The sequence below is a fragment of the Gasterosteus aculeatus genome, chromosome 4 (genome assembly GCF_964276395.1).
Source record: "Gasterosteus aculeatus chromosome 4, fGasAcu3.hap1.1, whole genome shotgun sequence".
NCBI lineage: Eukaryota > Metazoa > Chordata > Actinopteri > Perciformes > Gasterosteidae > Gasterosteus > Gasterosteus aculeatus.
In genome coordinates, this window is record NC_135691.1 from 27,344,624 (window position 1) to 27,366,316 (window position 21,693).

At 50.3% G+C, this 21,693-nt stretch overlaps 2 protein-coding genes and 1 non-coding gene across 9 annotated transcripts; 1 reads left to right on the forward strand and 2 right to left on the reverse strand.

Annotated features, from left to right (window-relative positions):
• Positions 1-2,696: 2,696 nt before the first annotated feature.
• LOC120817154 (bromodomain-containing protein 1) lies at positions 2,697-14,341 on the reverse strand. 6 transcript variants are annotated; one of them, XM_078101736.1, is made up of 13 exons: positions 14,059-14,341; positions 11,543-12,947; positions 11,180-11,336; positions 10,747-10,878; positions 10,523-10,651; positions 9,373-9,685; positions 8,898-9,260; positions 6,948-7,595; positions 6,570-6,711; positions 6,278-6,411; positions 5,263-5,372; positions 4,854-5,008; positions 2,697-4,257 (listed from the first exon to the last, which is right to left on the reverse strand). In XM_078101736.1, the coding sequence occupies exons 1-13, from the start codon at positions 14,075-14,077 to the stop codon at positions 4,074-4,076; spliced, it is 3,891 nt and encodes a 1,296-aa protein (XP_077957862.1). In that variant the 5' UTR covers positions 14,078-14,341; the 3' UTR covers positions 2,697-4,073. The 6 variants fall into 6 exon arrangements, with proteins under 6 accessions (XP_077957862.1, XP_077957863.1, XP_040028957.2 ...); XM_078101737.1 differs by having other exon boundaries at positions 13,662-14,274; XM_040173023.2 differs by having other exon boundaries at positions 11,168-11,336; positions 13,662-14,274.
• trnak-cuu (transfer RNA lysine (anticodon CUU)) lies at positions 9,868-9,940 on the reverse strand. The gene has a single exon. It is a non-coding gene; the product is annotated as a tRNA-Lys (tRNA).
• A 390-nt stretch (positions 14,342-14,731) lies between the features above and the next one.
• Positions 14,732-21,693, forward strand: zbed4 (zinc finger, BED-type containing 4). Of its 2 annotated transcripts, none has more exons than XM_040173024.2 (2): positions 14,732-15,026; positions 16,911-21,693. In XM_040173024.2, exon 2 carries the CDS (start codon positions 17,095-17,097, stop codon positions 20,863-20,865), a length of 3,771 nt encoding a protein of 1,256 aa, XP_040028958.2. In that variant the 5' UTR covers positions 14,732-15,026; positions 16,911-17,094; the 3' UTR covers positions 20,866-21,693. The 2 variants fall into 2 exon arrangements, with proteins under 2 accessions (XP_040028958.2, XP_040028959.2); XM_040173025.2 differs by having other exon boundaries at positions 14,960-15,155.

Consider the following 21,693-nt stretch of genomic DNA (forward strand, 5'->3'; position numbering starts at 1 on the left):
CCGCAGCATTGCTGGTGCTCCTAACAATCGCATGCATGAGTATGGTAACAAGCGCGCACACACACACACACACAGCTATGGACATGTCTGTGAACACCTGTGGAGGCGTTCGGGTGACATTTCCTCCCTGAACCTTGGTAACGCTGGTGCAGGTGGATGGGGGGGTCTACGGCCCTGTCACTGTCACACACACACACACACGTGTGTTACCTGGTGAGCTCTGCAGGCTCGCATACTTTCAGAGGCCTCCACCCGGATGTTATTGCGGCCTGCGGCACCCGAAGCAGCGCTCTAATGAGATCACCTCCAACTCGGTCAGAGTCATCCGATGTCACTGATGAGGGTCTGTGTGTGTGTGTGTGTGTGTGTGTGTCGGAGGGGGGGGGGTTGATATTCACGCTTGACTCGCCGCGTCCTCTCCACTTGACTGCAATGTTTACCTCCCCACGCAATTAGTATCTGGTGGAGACAGACAGACAAAAGGAGGAGAGGTGGTGATGGAGTCAGACGGTGCCGTGCCTCTCTGAGCGCGCGACTGTTTATAGAGATGGGGAGTTGTCTTTCAATGAGGTTTGAAGGTGGCTTTTTATATCAGGTGGGTGGGGGGGGGCATTACTAGCTCATTTAATCCCCCCCATAACGCTTTGCATCTCTGAATGTCAGTGGCTCAAAATAACAAAAGATGGATTGGCTTAAGTAAAAATGCATATTTCAAACGCTTCCATCAAGAAATTTGCATCTGAGACGCGGCTCGCTCGCCCCTCTTTTTTATTCAGATTTTTTTCTTTCTTTTTTTAAATAAACGAAGCCGCAGAGCAAAACGCCACAAGTGCAGGAGGGTTCAACTGGTTTGTGTTACACCTCCGGCCTCCCATCACAGGTAGCCCACTTCCGTCTGAACACTCGCACACGAACCAATGAATACGTACTGCGAGTCATAAGCGCAGAAGTGTTTGCACGCGCTCCGTCGACCAAAAACGAGGGGGAAATGCGATGGGGGGAGAGAGATGGACCTTCGGAGCCGGGGTCTTCAGATGGATTTAGCAATAATTGACATTCTCTCTAATCGCCATTTGAACACAACGATGGAGACGGTTTGTACGCTGAATACTGATGGCTACCTGATTAGTGGGGATTGGGGGGGGTGGGGGGGGGGGTGTTGAGGCTAAGGTGAGCAGGTGGACGTTCAGGTGGGCCTAGTTTGTAGACGACATCCCGGCCCGAGGGGGAGGCGTGGTGTGGAGCCACAGTGCCCCCCGGTGGACACACCGGCAAACAGCCTTGCTGTATTTCACTTACTTCATACTTCTACTCCACTGCCTTTCAGGTAGCATTCACTTTCTCACTTAACTGTGATTATTTGGAATAACAATTCAAGACCGAAACAAGGTGCAAAAAAACAGAAAGCACGCAATCCGACGTTACAACAAAGCCCATTAAATGTGCTTATCGAGAGTTAGCATCAGTAACTCCCACATTCAATTTATTGGGAAGACTATTAGTATTCAGTATTCAGGTTTTTGGGTGTTTGGGAGACAACTTAGTTTGTCATTGTGAGAAAAACTGATTTTCCGTATGGTTTGATTTTGCGTAGATTAATGTCAAAGACACAAAAGCTGAGATATATAAAAGGCCAGCTCGGAGAATACGGGCTGAGAGCCGAGAGAGCTGCTGCTTGAAGAGTAAGCGTTCCCACTTGAAAAGCTGCGTGAGAAGAAGCAGGTGTGATTGAAGACGATTTTTCAAATGTAAATGTCCTTTGGCACGGCGACGATTCACACTATGACAACGGATCAACAGCCAACACTTGAGATAGAAATGAATAATTATACAATAACAAAAAAGGTACCATTTAAAATGAGCAGTTCCCACACAATATGTAAATTACATTCATTTTTCAGATGGTCTTGAACAAGAGAGAAGTTGTGCAGAATCAAACCTGAGCAGGACACCAACGTTACGGTCCTCCTTTAAGTTTTAATGAGTCTTCAAACTAAAGCTTGTAGTTCCAGGACTTTAAGTGATATTCAAGGAAGCAGGAGCAGTTTAGGAAAATCCCTTGACAGGTAAGTTTAAGGCAGGAGGAGACGGGATTCTTGTTGAATCAAACTCATGACCTTATGGCTTAAGTTCTGATGCTCGTGGGACTGACAGCTGTTCAGAGTATATTTTCTAAATCAGAAAATAAAAAAAATAACGCTGCCCAAAATAAATCAGGCCGTTAAAAGTCCTGCGAGCCGATTGTGCGGCCGCACGCCCCGTTTGCGTTCTCCTTCTCCCCCAGACTTCCATTATGAACCCGTGATCTTCAAAACTCCTTATGAAATTGCTGGAATACAGCAACTCGCATACCTGGCAACCTTGTGGGACACAATTTTCTATTTAAGTGGACAATCATGGGCTGAGTAGACGAGCAGGGTGCGGTGCCATATGGCAGGCAGTGGGTTGAATTAGAGTCTGCCCTCTGCCAACCATGAAGGAGGCGCACTTCTTACAAGTGACATTGAGGAGAATTTGGGTCCTTCTCGCGACCCAGTTAAGGCCGGGGGAAAGAAGTTACTTTGCTAATGAATTGAAAGCATTTTTTTTACTTTTTAGCAGTGAGTTTCAGAATTCTTTAAACAAAAACAAAAGAAAATGGAAGAATCGAATAAGCTTTGAATACTGAGGTGAAAGATAATGCATGAAAAACAAAGCATATTTGTTTGGGTTTTATTTTTTGCTAGAAAAAAAAGAGCCCCAGCAATAGTTCATATGACCCAATTAAAAGAAAAAAAAAGGTAAAAGAAAACGACAGTTAAATACAAAAATGAAATATGAAAAACGGCCCAATGCTAGCCAGAAAGAAAATAGGCAATTGTATAAAATGAAATGTCTTGAAGTCTACAACTACAAAAGAAGTTTGAAAAAAGATTACTCAAAAAGAAGGCAAGTATCCACCACAGAATGTGCCGCTTTACCACAATCACCTCACACGTCTTTCCTCGGATATAAAGTAATGCAAATACTTTACAATAGGTTACCGCAGCCTCAAACGTATCACAGAAAAATACACTTTACTGTAATATCTTCTTTTTTGGCAATCAGTTCACACATTACACAGGAAATTAATCAGCAAGAAAAAGGAAAGAAAAAAATAGCAACTTTTTTGGTTTCTTCAGTACAATATACGCGTTCTGGGTCGACAACATCAGACTGTATGAGCTTCAGAGACTTCAAATCATATAAATATATATATGAACAAAAATATACTAAAACTATTTGGAATACAAAAAGGATTAATGCCAAATGGAAGCTTACAATGATAAACTTCAATAACTTAAAAAATGAATACAATTTAGCCCTAATCTCCTTAACACCAAGGCTTTAACAATTTTATTCTCATAGACCGTACACCACTGTCCACATCGCACCGTGAGTGCCAAGAATGCATCAAGTATAAATACTAAGAAAACCCCTGTACAGTACTTATTTCCGTCAAAACTACTAAATAAGTTAGTGTCAGGCATCTGTACAGATTATTTACAGTTTACATACAAAAGGTGTGTGAAAATGGACATGACCAGTATGGAAATGCTAACCTTGACATACGGTAATTAAAGGCAAATTTACCAGCGACTTATTATTTAACAGCTCGCCAGAGAAGTGATGAACTGGCCGACCAACCAGTCGCGGTCAAAGCTCGGAGCGGCGCTCTCGTCTCACCGCAAGGTCCCGACGCCACTGGTGAGTTCGGTAAGGACCGATCACGCTCTTTTTTTTTTTTTTGCTTTGAAACCACAATCGTAATTTTCAGAGGGGGGCAATCTGAGTCGGGCATAAAAGGAACGGACTCTAAGCACACGGGGATCAGACGGACACATTCATTTGAGCAGCAGCCGCATCCCATGGGCACGCGATAAGAGGGCGGGGGAGGAGGGTGAGCGGAGGGCCCCAGTAAACATTTGAGTCACCAGCAGAATCGGGAGAGCGCCGGGGGAGGAGGAAGGTATTTGGTACAGGAGAGGTAACTGTGTGTGTGTGTGTGTGTGTGTGTGTGTGTGTGTGTGCGTGGTCAGAGTCAGTGAGCAGCATCAGTCCACGTCGCTGAGGTCGCTGACCGGCTCGTCCTGCACGATGCTCAGGTGGTTTATGGCGCGGCTGTAGGCGACCTGGACGGCCTTGCGAATGCTGGACGTGCGTCCCTCCATCATCTTGATCTTGTCTATGGTCTTGTCCATTCCCAGGGGAACCATCTTGGATCTAGGAAGCCACTGCCTGAGGGCGAGAAGACAGCGGCCACGTAACACACCCGGAGTTTTTAAAAATGGTAATATTTTGCTCTTGCAATAAACTCAGTGGATAGAAAAAAAAAATACAATAACATAAAACAGATAAACAGAAAAGCGTCAATCTCTAAATTTTTGAAATTTTGATTATTTGGATGAATGACAACCAATTACGGCACCAAATGAATACTTGTTACAACACATGAAGAATAGCAAAAGTAACAAACTAAATTCATACTATTCCTACTTTAACGGCTGCGATCGTGTGTATGTGACCAGACAAAAACAAATAAAATGAAACAAAAAGTATTTAATCAACTGAAATAAAAAGCTCTTGTCGTACTTTTGTTAAATAATGGAACAAACACCACAAATTACTGGTCCCAGTAATAAAGGCTCCACTACCATCCTCCCGGTGAAGGACGGACCACCATTCTTCGCCCAGTGACGGCAGTCCAGGTGCTAAAGCCACTCATCGTCTCGCGACAGCTGTTGTGACGCGGCCACGAGGAAATAAGACAAACGCGTTTCACCCTCGCTTGGGCTTAAATCACCCTGACTCCGCCCCCCACGGCGTCCACTCACCAGCTGCGCTTGTTGTCGAAGAAGAGGACGAGGTAGAGATTCTCTTCGGCTTTGTACTGCATCTGTTCTCCGATGCGCAGCACGTCCATGGGAGGCATCGGGATGGACACGCCGTTGTGCTGGCAGCCCACGCGCGGCATGTGCGGGTCGACGATCTACACACAGCGAGGGGGAGGAGGGCGGACGTTACACACAGATTTGTGCCCATGAATGCAGAGGCATGGCCACACACACACGATTCCCTTCCTCATTTGTCCTTTAACTCTGAGGTCAAATCCTACTAGTTAACAGTAGAATGCTGCCACCTAGGGGACAAACTGGAGTGAAAGTATTGCTTCTTGAAAAGACGACAGGAGAACGTCAGAGTAAAGGGACTTCAGTCATGCGCTCCGTCCAAGCAAACACTCACCAAGGCCGGGTAGGAAGGGTATCCACTACATTTGGCCCAAACTAGCTTCAGGGGTTCCAATGCAACTGTTGCGGCACTAGCGGGCATCCAAATATTGCTGTTGCCAACCTCTATGGAAGCAGGAAAAACACCAAACGAGTCACAAGTGGGTTTACACAGAAAAAAAGGACACTGAAACACGTTTGAAAAGGCAGTTGGCCCACGGCAAAATCAGGGCAGGAAATTGGCTTTTCCTTTCACGAGGCACACTGAGCGACGGATGTTGAAATTGACCCCCCCCCCCTTCTTTTTTGCCAAATGGGAACTTTAGACGGGGGAAGAGGCTCCGGCAGCTGAGTGGTGGCGGGCAGAGAGTAAACGCTCACTGCTCAGTGCCAGAAGCCAGAAGTGTGTGTGTGTGTGTGTGTGTCTGAGAATACAAAATAGTTTTCTAAGTTCTAACCAGTATAACTTTAAGGAACGAGTTCACCAGGGGAACGGTTTTGCAAACATCGAAATAGACACGACTACTTAATGTACGGTTTCGCTTTTTGGCCACACTGATTTCTGGTGGAGACCAACAGGCCATTGTCATATACTGTATGTATATATATATGTATGTGTGTGTATATCATTACCGGTGTACATTCTCGCTTGTACGCTAAATGGAATTGCATTCTAATGTATTTTTGATCTGTGATGTTTACAGTTTGTAGAGTTTGTAGTTTGTAATGTAGTGTTTGCCCAACCTTCTTCCACAACTGGATATTCTTCTCAATAGCCAAATTCGACAGCTCCTTGCAAAAATGTTTATTGTCATTATTATCAAGTCAAATACACTCGATCGTTCATATCATTCAGGCTCCCACTCAGTTCCTGCTTTCAGATGAGGCACTCTATTGTGAAGAGTGTAGCGCAGAATTCAAAAGAATGAATTATCACGGTTTCACTGTGAAAATCCTCAATAGTATGAACGGCGTGGTTTCTGTACATCATCTAAAAGCTAACCCTCACAGACACAATGCAGCCAACTCACCGGCAGCGATTCGAGCAGCTTTTGCAAAGTTCCCGGTTTCGATGCAGGCGATTAATTCGCTCTTATCGTCCACAGTGTTCCTCCGGACCAGGGCTGGTTTCCCCTTCCCACATTTTGGAAGGCTGAGAACAGTGCTGTGGACGGAGAAAAAGACAACAACTATTGAGGCAAAACTGCTGCGAGCCACACAGAGCCCTTTTCATCTTGAGTAAGACCACGTCGGCTTTCCCAGCATCATATGGACGGCTTTTAAAATAAATAAAGTGCTTATTTCACGTCAGCCTGGTGCTACCTGGTGCTTCCCGGCAGGCTGCTGCACGAGGAGATGGACGACTCCGAGGCGCAGCGCCTCCGCGGCTCGGTGGCTCGACCGGCCCCGTTGGAGCCGACCGGCTCCTCCTCCTCGACCACCTCCAGGAAACCGCTCGACAAGCCTGAGACACAGCGCGGCCCAACAAACGTTCATGACAGATATTCAAAAAGCGCTTTTCACCTCGGCGGCTCATTGCGATGTTTCAACTGTCGGTTTCCTCCGGTTGGCAGCACGGCTGAAGCCTGCCGCACTCATTTAAATCAGAGCGTTGAAGAGACGCCATTCATGTTCTGCCATACGGCAGCTCGGAGGGAAACGCAGGGACCGGGGAACCCCTCTGTTGACGATTGTTCTTACCGGTGTCGAGCCGCTTCACGGGCGACTCCCCCTCTTCTTCCTGCTCCCCCTCTCCTCGCTGCTCCTCCGCCTCTTCCTCCTTGCTGTCCCGGCTGCTGCCGCCGCTGCCGTGCTTCCTCTTCTTGCTGTGCAGCAGCGTCTCCAGCCTGGGTATGACCACGGACAGGAAGCCCAGCTGCGCGCCTTCCCCAGCCTCCTGCTCCTTTTCCTCCTCCTTCTCCTTCTCCTCCCCCTCCTGCGTGGAGGGGGGCCCCTTCCCGTCGGCTCCGCCGAGCCCCTCGCCAGCCCTGCTCCTCGCGGGCAGCTTGTGGGGGCCGGCGGCCTTCGACTTGCGGAAGAGCACGGCTGTCCGGCGGTTAACGCTGCACGCGGGCTCCGCCAGGGTCGACGTGGCGACCACGCTGACGTCCCCGTCCAGCAGCGAGGCCCGGAGGCCGTCGAGGGAGTGGCCATTGAGGCGGGAGGGGGTGGAGCACAGCAGCTCGGGCGCCTCCCCATCGAACTTGGCGAAGCCGCTCGGGTGCCCGTCCTCGCAGTCCGGGGCGGCGTCGACGGGTCTGAGGGTGGGGGGCCCGGGGTCGGTGCCCGAGTGGATGAGTGGGGGGATGGAGTCCGAAGGCTCCAGCTTGGGAGGAAGAGACTTGTCTACTGTGAGGGGAAAGTGGGGGAACATGAATCATTTAAAATGCGACCATTAAGCACAACACATATTATTCATCTTATGGCCGCATCATTTGTTTCCTCAGTTGTTGTTTTTTTCCTGTGTTATTATTCATTTTAATGTGTCCTTTCATCCTCATTACTTCCTTGTAGTGATGTAGAAATAGAAAACAATACGTTGTGCTGTGGTAAAACATTAGCGATGCATTTCTTGGATTATCTTTTGGGAACAACAACAAAAAAATAAAGCTATTTATTAAAAGTAAGAACCATAAAACAATACAACTAAAGTGCAGCAGAGACCACCAAATGGGATCTGTAGTATAAAGCGATTACTGACAGTAAACACCCACGCTTTGTCCTTGGGTTTGGAGAAGTGCTGACATTCCACATTCTTGAATGGCTTTTGGTTCATCAAAAAAGTAAAACAAGGCATTATATTAGCACAACACTGAGGCACTTTTATGAATAAAAAATAAGAGCTAAATTATTTTTTGCCTCCCTAGCAACCATAATGTGGCTCAGCAAGTGTGCCAGTTTAAACTTTAGGGCGCACTGCAGTGGCACAGAGCACAGCACGACATCCATGGGACTCTGTGCTTCTGTGATTAGCAGCTCACAACAGATTGTGTGTGAGAAATTTGTTATATTAAAACGGTTTGAGTGATTGAGAAGTTGGGAGGTTTTTGGACACAGAACCAAAAGTTGCTCCGCTGGCAATGAACTCCAGATATTTATGACCAACTCTCTGTGAAAAAGACAATGTTACGGTGCAACAAGTATTGTGAAGTGTGTGCTGCACCCACTGACCAATCTGATCAGACTCTAAGGGCCTCACGTACGCCTTTGCACCCACATCAGGCGTATTTGTTTCGCAACATGCGCGTAAAAGCATGACGAGCTATGTTAAACAAGCCACACTGATGTAAAAGCGCAGACTGCCTGCCGCGGAGACTTAGAAAAGGCAAATTGCCCTTTCTGTGTCGTGCATATGCATCACGGTAACCTCCTGGTAACATAGGCGGCATAGGCCGAGAATTGACGAAGGAGATTTAGATTTCTGGAAGCAGGATAAGGATTTTTTAGAGAAAACGAGACGACCATGTTCCACAAACACCTGGTAAAAGACATGACATGTGACATGTGGGGAGGAGGGTGGGGGGGGGACCTTTGACCTCAGGATATTAAAGACATGCTGTTGTCTTTAAAATCTCAAAGCAATGTTTTTTCTTAAGAAAATAATAAATAAAAAAGGGCCGAATGAGAAAGCCAAAGCGAGGCCATACATACCCTCGTCATCTGGAAAATGTCCATTGAGCTTCGTTCCCTCTTCTTTTGGTGTACTCAACACCGGGTGTGAGACAGCTGATGAGGAGCATGACGAAGTGGAAGGAGTCGAATGGTGGTGGTGATGGTGGTGTTGGTGGTGGTGGTGATGATGGTGGTGGTGGTGGTGGTGGCCGGAGGGCAGGACTCTCTTTAGGCTCATTTCGTTGCGCACGTCGTTGATGGTCTTTTTGAGTAGCTTCAGGCGCTTGCTGCGAGAGGGGCTGGACTTCATGGAGCAGGTCAGGTCAAACTTCTCCAGGAGCTGCTGCAGCTGCTGGTCCAGAGGCAGGTGCTGCCGATTGGCCGGCGCCAGTAGGCGGTCCACTGAGGAGAGAAACGTGGTTTTGCTCAACACATTCTGTGAATATTTCTTGGTATATTGTAGCGGTAACCCACCCCCGTGCCCCCCGTCCCCAACCCCCAGTCCGTCCCTTACCGTCCTCCCAAGAAAAGGATGTTGGCGCCTTGATTTCCGGCGCTTCGGCCAGGTGCACTCCGCTCTCCGAGTCAAAGCCGATTTTCTCCACGTCTCGCCGGGCCTTTCTGAGCAGGGACCCGCCCTGGTCTCGGAGGCGAACAGCGGCCCGGTAGAAATAGGTGTCCTTTGAGTTATATTTCATGCAATTGTCAACTATGAGGTTGAAGTCGTTCTCAAACTGGTCAAAGTTGTTGTAGGCCTGTGTGTCGATGCGCTGCCGCATGGTGGAGAAGTCCATTGGGTGCTTGATGTGGTCGAGGTAGTCGGGGACCTGCAGTAAGATAATACACGTCCTAGAATTAGTTCCACAGTTAAAAACAAAAATGAACCCCGTCAACCAAACATTCATGACAAATATATAAAATGCACTCGCGTAGTTTATCATGTTTGGGCATATAATCCTTTAAAGGTGAGATACCCAGTCCCACAACGAGACCCCAAAATCAAAAGGAGCGCCCAACGTGGGGCTCGAACCCACGACCCTGAGATTAAGAGTCTCATGCTCTACCGACTGAGCTAGCCGGGCTGTGTCCATGACAGCTTCCTACACACATCTTGTCATGTCACCGTCTCCGTCTCCGTCTCTGGTTACACATTCCACTTTACAAGGAGTCACATCGCCTCACAGTCTACTCAGTTATCTGCTGTCCGTCATCTTTGCAGCTTGCATTAGGAAAATGGTGAATATTAAAGAATATAGGGAACATTTGCAGTGGGAAAACACAAAAGGAGTTCAAATCTCTTGTGCATTTGCATCGAGCAGAAACACTGGTAGAAACGGACGCAGTGTTTAGTGGCAGTGGGCTTTGATCCCGTTGAAATATGAAAAGGTAAATCCAGTTTGTCAAGCAGGAAGTCTGCGGGTGGAAATGTGAGCCCCTTGCACTCTGGAGAATCTCCATCAGATAAAGTAAAAATATTTTACCTGTCAAACGGTTGACAGAAAAAAGCTCAATCTGTCTTCATTTGTTAGCGTCCCCTGCTACAACACTACAATTTTTCCCCACTGTCGCACAAGACAAATTAAACAACAGTGCAACTGACTGAGATGATGTAGATTATGTGTGAACAACAACAGAACCGCGATCCCGCATCAACGGAAGTTCACCTCATCGACATCCACCGCCTGGGTGAAGATCTTGGCTTGGTCTTTTGTCTGCAGCTGGTCCAACAGGGCTCTGAGCAATATGCTGAAGGGACTCAACTGCATCTCTAGGAGGGTCTCCTGCAGTTTGATCTGCAACACAAGCACAGAGGGGAATCCATCAAAAGTCAGACGCTTTCCTTTGTTTCCCAAATCCCAGGGAGGTGGGGGGGGGTCAGAAGTCCTACCTCTTCCCTCTTGAGCTTCTCCCTCTTGCGGATCAGCTCCAGCAGCAGCCGGGCTCTCTCCAGGTCGTGTCGGAGGCGGTGCCACTCCTTCAGCTGGTCCTTCAGGGCCCTGCTCTCCTCCTCGCACTGCCGCTGGAGAGCACGTGGAAAGACGCGTATATTGAGACTCGGGGTGGAATAGGAATGGAGGTACACTTCTTTCTCTTTCTTTTTGTACATATTTCCGCCACAAGGATCCACATTGAGCTAAACTAGCACGTACACACATGGCATCGTCAACCACCTTGTTGATGGGCGGGACGTGTTGAAAAGCTTAAACGCAAATGGAAAAACGTGTTGACAAAAGTTTTGAGTTCAGAAAGCTACTAGTAGGTTTGTAGAAGGCAAAATGAAGACTGAAAGCCTTCTGTGGCGGACTGACAGATGAACAAACCGGTTGCGCATTCTTCTGAGACAGCATGCTGGTCTGAAGGCATCTGATGAGGGGAAGCCCGTTCCTGGACTGCCTCTTTAATGTCCAGTAATTTAGGACCAGCTCCACAAACGCCCTCTTCTTCTGAACCGACACCTGGTTCAGAATGGTCTGTAACCTGTGGGGAGCCAAGAAGACGGATGTTAGGAGAGACACAGGGGCCACTGTCATTTCCCCCTGGGGGAACCACCGTTGCGTTTAATGAGTAATATTGCCGTTGACAGCCGTGGACGAGCATGAAGCTGCATTTCATTACAGCACTGGAAACACATGAAGCCCGAGGACGCCGCTCCGCCTCCCGCCGTTAACACAACTCGTGCATACCTGTGAACAGGAAACGAAGGCACAGCGGCGAGGATCGCGGCTTCGGGTTCAGGCTCGGGCCTCTTGCTGCTCTTCTTCTTTCCTTTGGACTGCCGCTTACCGACGGCGCGCCCTTTGTCCACCTTCTTACACAGTCCGTTTCTGGGTTTGCCGGCGTCGTAGATGGTCAGCGGCCTCCTGACGCACCCGCTGGGGGTGTGAGCTCCGCAGTAGGCCGTCTTTTTCACCGAGAACGTGGGCTCCCCGGCGTCCGTCACATCTTTGATCGGCTCCATCTTCATGAAGAGGCCGGCCTTCTGGGCGCAGCTGACGTGGAAGGCGGTGTAACAGTTGGCCCGGTGGCACTGGATGCACGCGCCGACGCCCTTCTCCTTGCACAGGTAGCAGGTGAGCTTCCAGCGCGCCGGGGGGATTTGGCCGACGCCGTCGATGGGCTCGATGAAGGTGGTGTTGGAGAAGCCCACCTCGGGGACCCAGAGGGCGCACACCACGTGGCCCCAGCGGCCGTCGTCCGTCTTCTTCACCGCGCCGCCCTTGTTGGGGCAGAGGATGCAGTCGGCGGGCCGCGCGGGCGCCTGGAGGCAGTGCCTGCACAGCCACTGGCCCTCGGGGATGTAGGGCACGCCGTAGCACTCCTGGTGCACCGCCGCGTTGCACAGGTCGCAAAACAGGATGGCGTTGCCGTTGTGGCACTCGCCGTCGCCGCAGATGCAGCAGACGGCGTCCTCGTCCACGGGCGCTTGCTTCTCGCCGCTCTGGTCCAGGCTCTCCAGGTGCAGCTCTTTCTCGAAGCGGTCGACGAGGAACTCGAAGACGTTGTGGGAAACCTGACTGACGCCTTCGCTTCTCCGCTTGTCGTTGACCAAGTCCAGCCAGGCGTAGTCTTCCTCGTCCATGTCGTACTCTGTCTCCTCATCCAGTTCCTCCTCAGTCTTCTCTGCATATTTGTAAAAGGCAGCTGAGGGTTTAGGAACCGCGGGTAGGTTGTATTCCACCGTGCGGAATTTGGGCTCTTGAAGCTTCGGAGCGGCATTGCTGGCCGCCTGGTGTCCGCCTCCCTCTCCGTGAGCGTTGATGCCCAGGGCAGCGTTTCGCTTCTCCTGGTTGTTTTTTAGCCGGACTGACCTCACGAGGACCTGCTGCGGTGGTTTCTCCGCGTTCTCCTTATTGCTGGTGCACTCCATCATCTCCTGCACCATGGGGTCGTCGTCCGAGACCACGTCCAGCTGGTCGTAGATGCTGATCCGATGGAGGCGGCCGTCGACGGCGAACTCCACCATGCGCTGCGCCTGGGCGTAGGTCAGGATCTGCTTGTTGGGGGAAGGCTTGATGGGAGACGGGGGCCTCTGCGGCACCGCCACCCGGTGCTGCCGAGCTTTCTTCTTCATCCTGGCGCTCCGTGTTGCTGCGGAGACGCGGGAGAATTTATTTTAGTGCGTTTTTTTTTCGTTTTGTTGGGGGATCACAGGGGGTCAGGATGCACATACAACAAGTACAGACACCCACTTAGCGAGGCCCCTGAACATCCTAAAAGCAACATAATTGACACGTTTATTGCTTGCAAAATAACAAAACATGTCATCACAACAGATTGCTACGATAATGAACTTTCAACTAAAGTTTCACACCGATTTGAATGCATCGCAGGCGACAAAGTGACCACAGGAAGCGAGAAACTGATGCCTGCGGCTGTGTGCGCGAGGCCATGTAACGTTGGCGACGGCGGCCAGCTGGACCTTTTACAGTTGTAGTCACGCAGCTGAGGCATTTAAACTCGGTCACGCGGGGCGCGTTTGCACGGGACTGCGCAGGGAGTTAGCGCTTGCCCATTTGGCGCAGAGACGAGAATGTCCTCTCCCAAATAACAACTCGCAGTCAAAAGTGGCCCAAGTTGCTAACAACAACAACAGTAGTAGTAGCGAGCTAACTAGCTAGCGAGAGGAGCTAGCCCCTCAACCCTCCCCCTAAAACGAAGCAAATGGCGTCAAACAAAACGAGAGCTATTTAAAAACAACGCATGCTAACCTCGCTTTCTTTTTTTTGTGCAGATGCGTCGATTGTTTTCTTCGACAATTAAAAAGGCCAGACGGGCGAATTAAAACGGAAGAAATGCACGTACCTCGGGTTCACAAAACAGCTTCGCTAGCTTAGGGAGACTGCGGCGAGACGGCAACCGTACAAAGCAATGGCGACACGGCCCGCTAAGAGGCTCTAGTTCCGCACACAGTGTTCTCATCCAACGGGCGATACCGGCCCCCCCCTCCCTCGGCTACTAACACAACAGGAACGAGGCCCGCTGGGTGCCCGCGAGGGTTCCGCTGTTGAAATCTAAAGAGCGCACACGGCCTCTTTGCATGGCGGACCGCTCTTAGGGCCGCAGTCACTCGCTAGCCACCGCCGACCGGGAGCAAGTAGCTCCTCCAGCAGCAGCAGCAGCAGCGGGTTACGGGCGGCTCATCCCCCAACACAACAATGCGCCTCGGCAGACAACTCCCACCCGCACGCACAACCCTTACGTGTGACGCCGGAGGTCATGTCGGTGGCGAGTCGTGGATTTCGCACAAAAGCCCCATCTGTCAGTTTTCTCTTTTTTTGCTGTTGTTTTGTCCAATGTCTTTCCTTACTAGCCGCGCGCGGAACAAAAAGCTCCGAAAACAAAAGCGCGATATTTAAGGTGGAGGGGGGGGCGATCGCGGCCCCGAAGTCCGCCGCGGACCTCCGGTCGGGTTGCAGGACGCGGGTCACGTCGCGCGTCTCTCTTGACCTTCGGGTGCTGTCCGTTCACGCAGGTCCCGCAATGGTCAGGACGCTGAGCCGAGCATCAGCAGACCCTTACAATGCCCAACCCCGGGGGGGAAGTTTGGCCCCTGAAATATGGCCCTTTAGCGCGTCGGATTAGACGCTGTGATAACGCTAATAAGTATGTGAAAAAAAACTGCGATCCCATTTGAAACCAGTTTGAGCCCCGCGCTGTTATTTCTGAATGCGCGTGAACGCAACACACACCAGCGGCAATTCATGAATTAATTTAAAAAAGTAATTATTTGGTAGTAAATGTGTTTATTTATTTTTTAGAACTCTCTTTCCAATGAACTGCAAGATTTGTCTTGAGCTTTAAAAAACAAACAATTTAGTTGAACAACTTGTGAAACACTTTGTTTTTCAGTGGCATTTTCGTTTCAATACAACGTCACTTTTGCATCACAAAGTCAGTAAAAGTAGCGTTGATGCGGGGCGGAACGTGACATATTGGCTAAACGCGTGACACCCCCTCCGCAAGACCCCTGCGCCCGATGACATCATTAAAACATGTTCCTTCCGTCCGACGCTGTGTGGAGCTGCTTCGGCCGAACGTGAACTGCGAGCGAGCCAGGAGACAAAAGCAACAAAGTGAACCCCCCCCCCCCCCTCCGGATCAGTCAAATGTGTCATATTTAACCGTTCGGGAGTCCGGAACCCGGCGATCCCACCGCGCTACTTCACCGTAAGTATCCCCAGCACACGCGGGGCGTCCGGGGAGGGTTTATTGCGGCCGGGACGTCGTGGTGAGAGACGGTCTGATTCGGATCCCGTGTGGTTCGTGTATCGCCACGGCTGGGTTCTGCCTCGCCAGGTTAGCTACTGTGTGTGTGTGTGTGTCCTGTCTGTGTGGCCTAGCTGGCAGCTAACCAGCTAGCCTCCGCGGTGTGTTCCGAAACGCGCTTGACGGACCCGTCGCGGCGTTTCCCGGCAGAGTGGTGGGACACGCGTTCTCCTCCGGTGTCTGTGCCACAAAACGACAACGACAACGCGGGGAGAGCGCGTGTTGTTTTTGTGTTCACTAACCCTCCCGCGATGCTAGCCCAGTTAGCACCGGGCTAGCCGCCGTGGTGTTTACTAACCGACGCCAATGTTTCCTAATGACGCTGGATTCTGACTCGCCTGAGGGCGGCCCGGCTCTCGGTTCGGGTACTGTCTGTTGTTCAACCTCGGCTCAGGTGAAAGCCAGTGTGTGGAGGCTGGTTTTCGAGCCGGTGTGTGTGTTGTGTGTGTGTGTGTGTGTGTGTGTAATGTGACGTTGAAGGCTAGCGAGCGGTGGCTATTTTCTGCTGCCCTCTCTCGCCTCTGCGAGTCGAACCCGGAAAAGTGTTTGTCACTGCTCACTTAGGAAGTGTCCCAACGTCGCGTCTTTGCTTCACTTCCCCCACTAAACTTTTGAAATTAAATCATCTTTTTTTTTAAGAATATCGCAATGGGTAACGTTAGCCACAGGTACGAGATGTATGGGGGTTATGTGAATGAGGGTAATGTTAGCAGTGTTTGAATGAGTCTTGCATGAACTCTGCCCTGTAAACAGTTTACAACTTAACGTTAGATATACTCTATTTATATCTGCATGGCAGCTACTACCACACGTGCGTCGTTAAGGACTGTTGTCTCAATGTAGTAGCTACTGCATGTGTAACTACGCTTGCACGGCATCGGTCCCTTACATTAGATTATCACTGAAGTAATGATGCATGGACTTTAAGAAGAGAGTAAAATAAGGCACCTGTCGTTCTTAGCTGGCCTGATCAAGGTACAGATAGATTTGTTTACAAAATACACACCATATTCCTATAGTTACCAGTTTTATTGCTTATAAAAAATGTTTTATTACTTCTAAAATTGCACTTGTAGATGCATTATAACCTTTTTTGAGGTGGTTTGTATGATTCGATCAGAGTATTAAGCAGTAAATGAAGCCAGGTGGCAAAACCACATTACCAGGTTATTTTTCAACAAGATAATACTGCAAAGCTGATCAATCACAGGTGTTTTTAATGCTTAAGAGTTCACAGGAAACATTTCCCTTCAGTTTAAACGAGTGGCAAAGGAGTATTAGGTTTGTGGGGATGAGCTAGTACAGGTCTTTGTCATCTGGAAAGGTTACATAATTAACACACTTCTGTGTAATACGTAAGGCATCTTTTGATGGAGTTTTATGATAAGCACATGACACGCGGGAGCTTTGAGCCTGTTCTTGGAAGTACTGAAGAAGTCGAGTTCCCTGAAGGCTGACTTTCATTCTGCCTTCGGGCGGCGCTTGTCTATTAGCAACTGTTGACATTTCTATGGGAGAATTAAAGTAGTCCATACCAGCAGTTTGTAAAACTCTATTTTAGATCAGGAGTTCTGACTTTTTTTCTTAACGCACTACACTGTGTGTGTGTGTGTGTGTGTGTGTGTGTGTGCCCGCAAAATCCTACACAAAGAGCCTGTTCAATCAGATCTAGAAGATAAGAATGAAACGTCACGGATGTGTTACTGCGGAATACCGGTATTGCCGGTTATTTCTCAAAGTTTGATTCATTTCTTTTTCCCCTCTCTCTCTCCCTTTCCCTTTTAGGACGCGTGGGAGTACTTCAGTCATAAATGGAGAGGGACAAGCAAGCGGCCCACGTCCCGGAGCAGCACACACTATTGACGACGCCTGCTTGAGAGCAGCAGTGCCGATGACTACGCCTACAAAAAACTGATCACACTCGACAACGCAGACCTGACTGTTCTTTGGAAACCCTTGGGCGGCTGCCATGGATGGGGAGGAAGAGGTGTGTCACATGAGTGAGGATGTAATCAGCGAACCCAATGGCTCCGTGGAAAGCAAAAAGAGGGAGGCCAAAGGCACGTGCCTGAAAATCGAGGGCCAGGACGGCTACGTTTTCAAATCCTACAGCATCAAGCCGCACGAGGCCGCGGAGGCAAAGTCACCTGCTTGCTCCTCTGTAACGCTGGATAAAGACTCTCCCCCTTCATCTCCCCCGGATGACAAGGAGCTGGAGTCCGACAAAGCGAGTGAGGCGGATCCAACTTCTCCCGCTCTTTCAAATGGATGCCTAAACAATGATACTGAGGGAAATGAGCGCTATGAAAATGGGAATGAAGAAGCTCTGCATATCAAAGAGGAGAATGAGGACACCAACGGGATGGAGGAGGAGGAAGCCCAGGAGGACGAAGGGCTCGGGTTCGGCAGCTCTGTTGGCCCTTTTGTAACTAGAGACGGCGACGAGTACAGCAATTTATTTAGCGGATACACAAGCACCCTTTATGACGTCGCCATGGACGCTGTCACGCAAAGCCTCCTGTCGTCTATGAGGAGTAACACCAACCCGAGGAAGAAGTCTCCCGCCTGGAATCATTTCTGCATATCGCCACGAGACGGAACCAAAGCAATCTGTTTATACTGTATGAAAGAGTTCAGCCGGGGCAAGAACGAGAAAGACCTCAGCACAAGTTGCTTGATGAGGCACGTGCGCAGGGCTCACCCCACCGTGCTCATGGCGGACGGCGCCGACGTGTCCTCAAACCATCTGGCTGGCTCCTTGGCCTCCTCTTTGATACCTCCATCCCCGAACTCACCAAAAAACGGAGACTTGATGAACAGCATCATTTCTTCTGCCTCAAAGAACACTTCGCCGTCCACCTCCTCGGCCGAAAACTCCGACCCGTCATCCAAAGAAGTGTTTCCCGTCGTGGAACCAAAACTGGAACCCAATGCAAACGGCGAGGCCGGCGTCGGGCTCTCGTCCTCACATTCCAACGACAACAACCTCGAAGACGCGTGCGACGGCGGGCCCGAGCGCGCCCCCGGCACCCCGAAAGGCTCCAGCTCTCGCCGGAGGTCGGCCGTGTGGAAGCACTTCTACTTGTCGCCCGCCGACAATTCCAAAGCCGTGTGCATCCACTGCATGAATGAGTTCAGTCGGGGGAAAAACGGGAAAGACCTCGGGACGAGCTGTCTCATTCGCCACATGTGGAGGGCCCACAAAGAAGTCGTCATCGAGGAAAACGGATTGGGCAACCACATTCCGCCGCCCTACACGAACCCGCCGTCACTGCTGTCCCGCGCACAACTGCAGGATCCCCTGGAAGTGAAAAAGGAATCGCCCCTTCTTCCCTCCTCCCCCGAAACCGCACCCGATGAATTAGCCCAAAGCACGGAGGAGGGCATGGATATAAAACAGGAGTGCGAGGAGGTGTTGAATCTGTCGGGCCAGGAGCCCTCCCTAGATCTCTCCTTTAAAGCCCAGGGGGAGGACGCGTCCCTGAGCGTCTCCCCGTGCGGCCTCTCCGAGGGCCCGAGCCTCGATCCGGATCATTCGGTTTTCCAGCAAAACAAGATGCTCATGAAACGGGTCAAGTCCGAAGTGTGGCACCATTTCATCGTGTCGCCGGTGGACCAGCTAAAAGCACTGTGCCGTTACTGTCCATGCGTCATCAGCCGGGGGAAACGGGGCGACTTCGGTACGAGCTGCCTGATGAGGCACCTGATGAGGCGCCACCCAGACGTGCTCAAAAACCAAAAAGGCGCGGACGAGAAGGACTCCTCCCCTCATCCCTACACAACTCCCCCCGCCGCCGACGCAGTTTCAACCAAAGAAACTGAAAGCCCCACCAGTAAGAAAAAGCCCCAAACACTGCCCGTTTTCAGTAAAAAGACGTCAAAACTGTGGAACCATTTCTCCATTTCGCCCACCGACCCCACTAAGGTGGTTTGTTTGCACTGTGGCCGCACAATTAGCAGAGGCAAAAAGACTACGAACCTCGGCACCAGCTGCCTCTTCAGGCACATGCAGAGGTTTCACGGACATTTTCTTGAAAGTAACAATGCTATCTCAGGTGACGTGCCGTCTGCTGAAATTCACATCAAGCAAGAGCTCATGGACACTTCTGCTTACGGAGCGGAGCAGAACCCCGAGCGCTTCGACGAACACCACCCGGTTGCCAAAAAAATCACCAAACTTCTCGCAGAAATGCTCGCACTGGATCTTCAGCCATCGGCTATGGTGGAGAACGCTGGACTGAGCCGACTGCTTGAGTACCTCCAGCCGCAGTATTCTCTGCCCCTTTCCTCGTACTTCACCAGCACCGCCATACCCGACATGTACGAACGGGTGAAGGACGTGGTGCTGACCCACCTGAAGGAGGCGGAGAGCGGCGTCGTCCACTTCACGACGAGCATTTGGGTCGGCAGCCAGACGAGGGAATACCTGACCCTCACTGCACACTGGGCGACGTACGAGTCCAGCGTCAGGCCCCCGGGTCAGGACTTCCACTGCTCGGCTCTCCTGAGCGTCTCGCAGATCGACTGCGATCACGATACGCACGACATCCCAAAGCAGCTGGAGTATCTGTGGGAATCCTGGATCGCCTCGTCGGGGCTGAAACGGGGGTTCACGGTCACCGACAACACCACCGTCCGCAACACCTTGGAGGACTACGGCCACGCCACCCTGCAGTGTTTCGGACACACTATCGACCTCATTGTTAGCGAAGCCATAAAGAGCCAGCGGATGGTTCAGAACCTTCTGAGTATCGCGCGGAAGATCTGCGAGCGCGTGCACCGCTCGGCAAAGGCCAAGGAGAAGCTGGCGGAGCTCCAGAGGCTCCACCAGCTGCCGGAAAACCAGCTGATCCAGGACGTGCCGTCCAAGTGGAGGACGTCCTTCTTCATGCTGGAGCGGCTGGTGGAGCAGAAGAAAGCCATCGACGAGATGTCGATCGAGTGCAATTTCAGGGAAATAATCAGCGGCGACCAGTGGGAGGTGATGCTGTCGATCTGCAACGCGCTGAAGCCTTTCGAGGTGGCCTGCGGCGAGATGAGCAACCGCACCGCCACCCTGGGGCAGGTGATCCCGCTCGTCCACATCCTCAACCGGAAGATCGACCTGCTGTTCGACGAGACCGTGGGCATCGACAACATGCTCGTGTCCCTGAAGGACGCCATGGTGGGCCAAATGTCGGCGACCCTGCACGACCCGCGGTACACCTGGGCGACCATGCTGGACCCGCGGTACAAGACGTCGCTGTTCACCGAGGAGGAGGCGGAGCGTTGCAAGCAAGACCTGATCGAGGAGCTGGAGTCGTCCTCGTCTACCTCACTCGCGGAAGCGAAGCCCCCGCTGCCCAACGGCTGCGGCGAGGCGCCCGTGGCCTCCCCCGCCTCCCCCCAGGCGGGCAAGGACAGCCTGTGGTCCCTGATGGCCGACATCCGGCAGAAGATAAAGCACGAGGAGAAGCCAAAGTCCTCGGAGCTGGCGGTGCTGGAGTACCTCGAGGAAGACATACTCGATCAAAGCTGTGACCCCCTCGACTACTGGAACCTGAAAAAGTTCCTGTGGCCCGACCTCGCCAAAGTAGCCGCCCGTTACGTGGGCTGCCCCCCCAGCATCGTCCCGGCGGAGACGCTTTTCAGCACAGCCAGTGTCAACTGTGCCCTAAATCAACACAGGCCCTTACTGGAAAACCTGGAGGGTCTGCTGTTCCTCAAAGTCAACCTGCCGTTGATTTATTTTCAGTACTGATCACTGTGGAGCATTAACTCCTTTTATCGAAGGACCAAGTTGCAGAGCTGTGAAACGGGGCTTAGTTGTCGGGCAAAAATAAGTAAAAAAAAAAAAAAAAAAAGAAAGAATGAATCTACTGATTCTCACTGCAAAGGCCAGATTTGGAGGATTTATTTTATTCCGTGTACTACTGTTAAAACACTTTGGAGCTGTTGTGATGAGAAAGTCTCAAGTGTATCAGGGAGGGAGGGTTTTTCTAGCTGTAGGGGTTGGTGATCATGTGCTTGCTTGTTAATCAATGTGTTTTGTTTTTTTTTCTTCTTCCTGTGTCGACTCTCTCCTTGTGCCTTATCCAAAACTACTTCAGGTCAAAATGCTGTACATATTTTTGTTAAAATGACACAGATCACGTCAGGATGCTTTTTGATTGTGTATTAAAGATGGATGCAGAGTTGTTTTCTTAATGAAAACATGGCCCAAAAATAAATGCTGTGACTGAAAGATGTTTTAAGTTAATGTTATTTAATTTTCATTGTGAAATTGTAGCTCATGGTACTGTCATTTAGAAATAGATGTTTTTCTACTTGTTGAGATGTTTTAAATAAAATTGTGTAAAATATTGCTGCATTTTCAGAATAAGCAGTTGGTTTGGAATATACAATTTGTCTCTTAAGCACAATTTAAGTTTATGTCCAGGGGATTAAATTATGGGTTTATTGAGTAAAAATGTACTGTACCTTTTTATATCAAATTGCTTCTGAACCTAATTTGATAAATGTTTTAGAGTTGAGACTGGAACCATGCAAATTTTGTGGTCATTTTTAAATAAAGGTTTTCCTTATGCAA

Bases quoted from the DNA above. Each gene is read 5' to 3' on its own strand.
- LOC120817154 (XM_040173022.2), bottom strand. The intron at 9,261-9,372 runs GTAAGGGACGGA...TTCTCTCCTCAG, and splicing joins ATCCTTTTCTTGGGAGGACG to TGGACCGCCTACTGGCGCCG. The intron at 4,258-4,853 runs GTGAGTGGACGC...TCTCGCCCTCAG, and splicing joins TTCGACAACAAGCGCAGCTG to GCAGTGGCTTCCTAGATCCA.
- zbed4 (XM_040173024.2), top strand. From the start codon at position 17,095: ATGGATGGGGAGGAAGAGGTGTGTCACATGAGTGAGGATGTAATCAGC.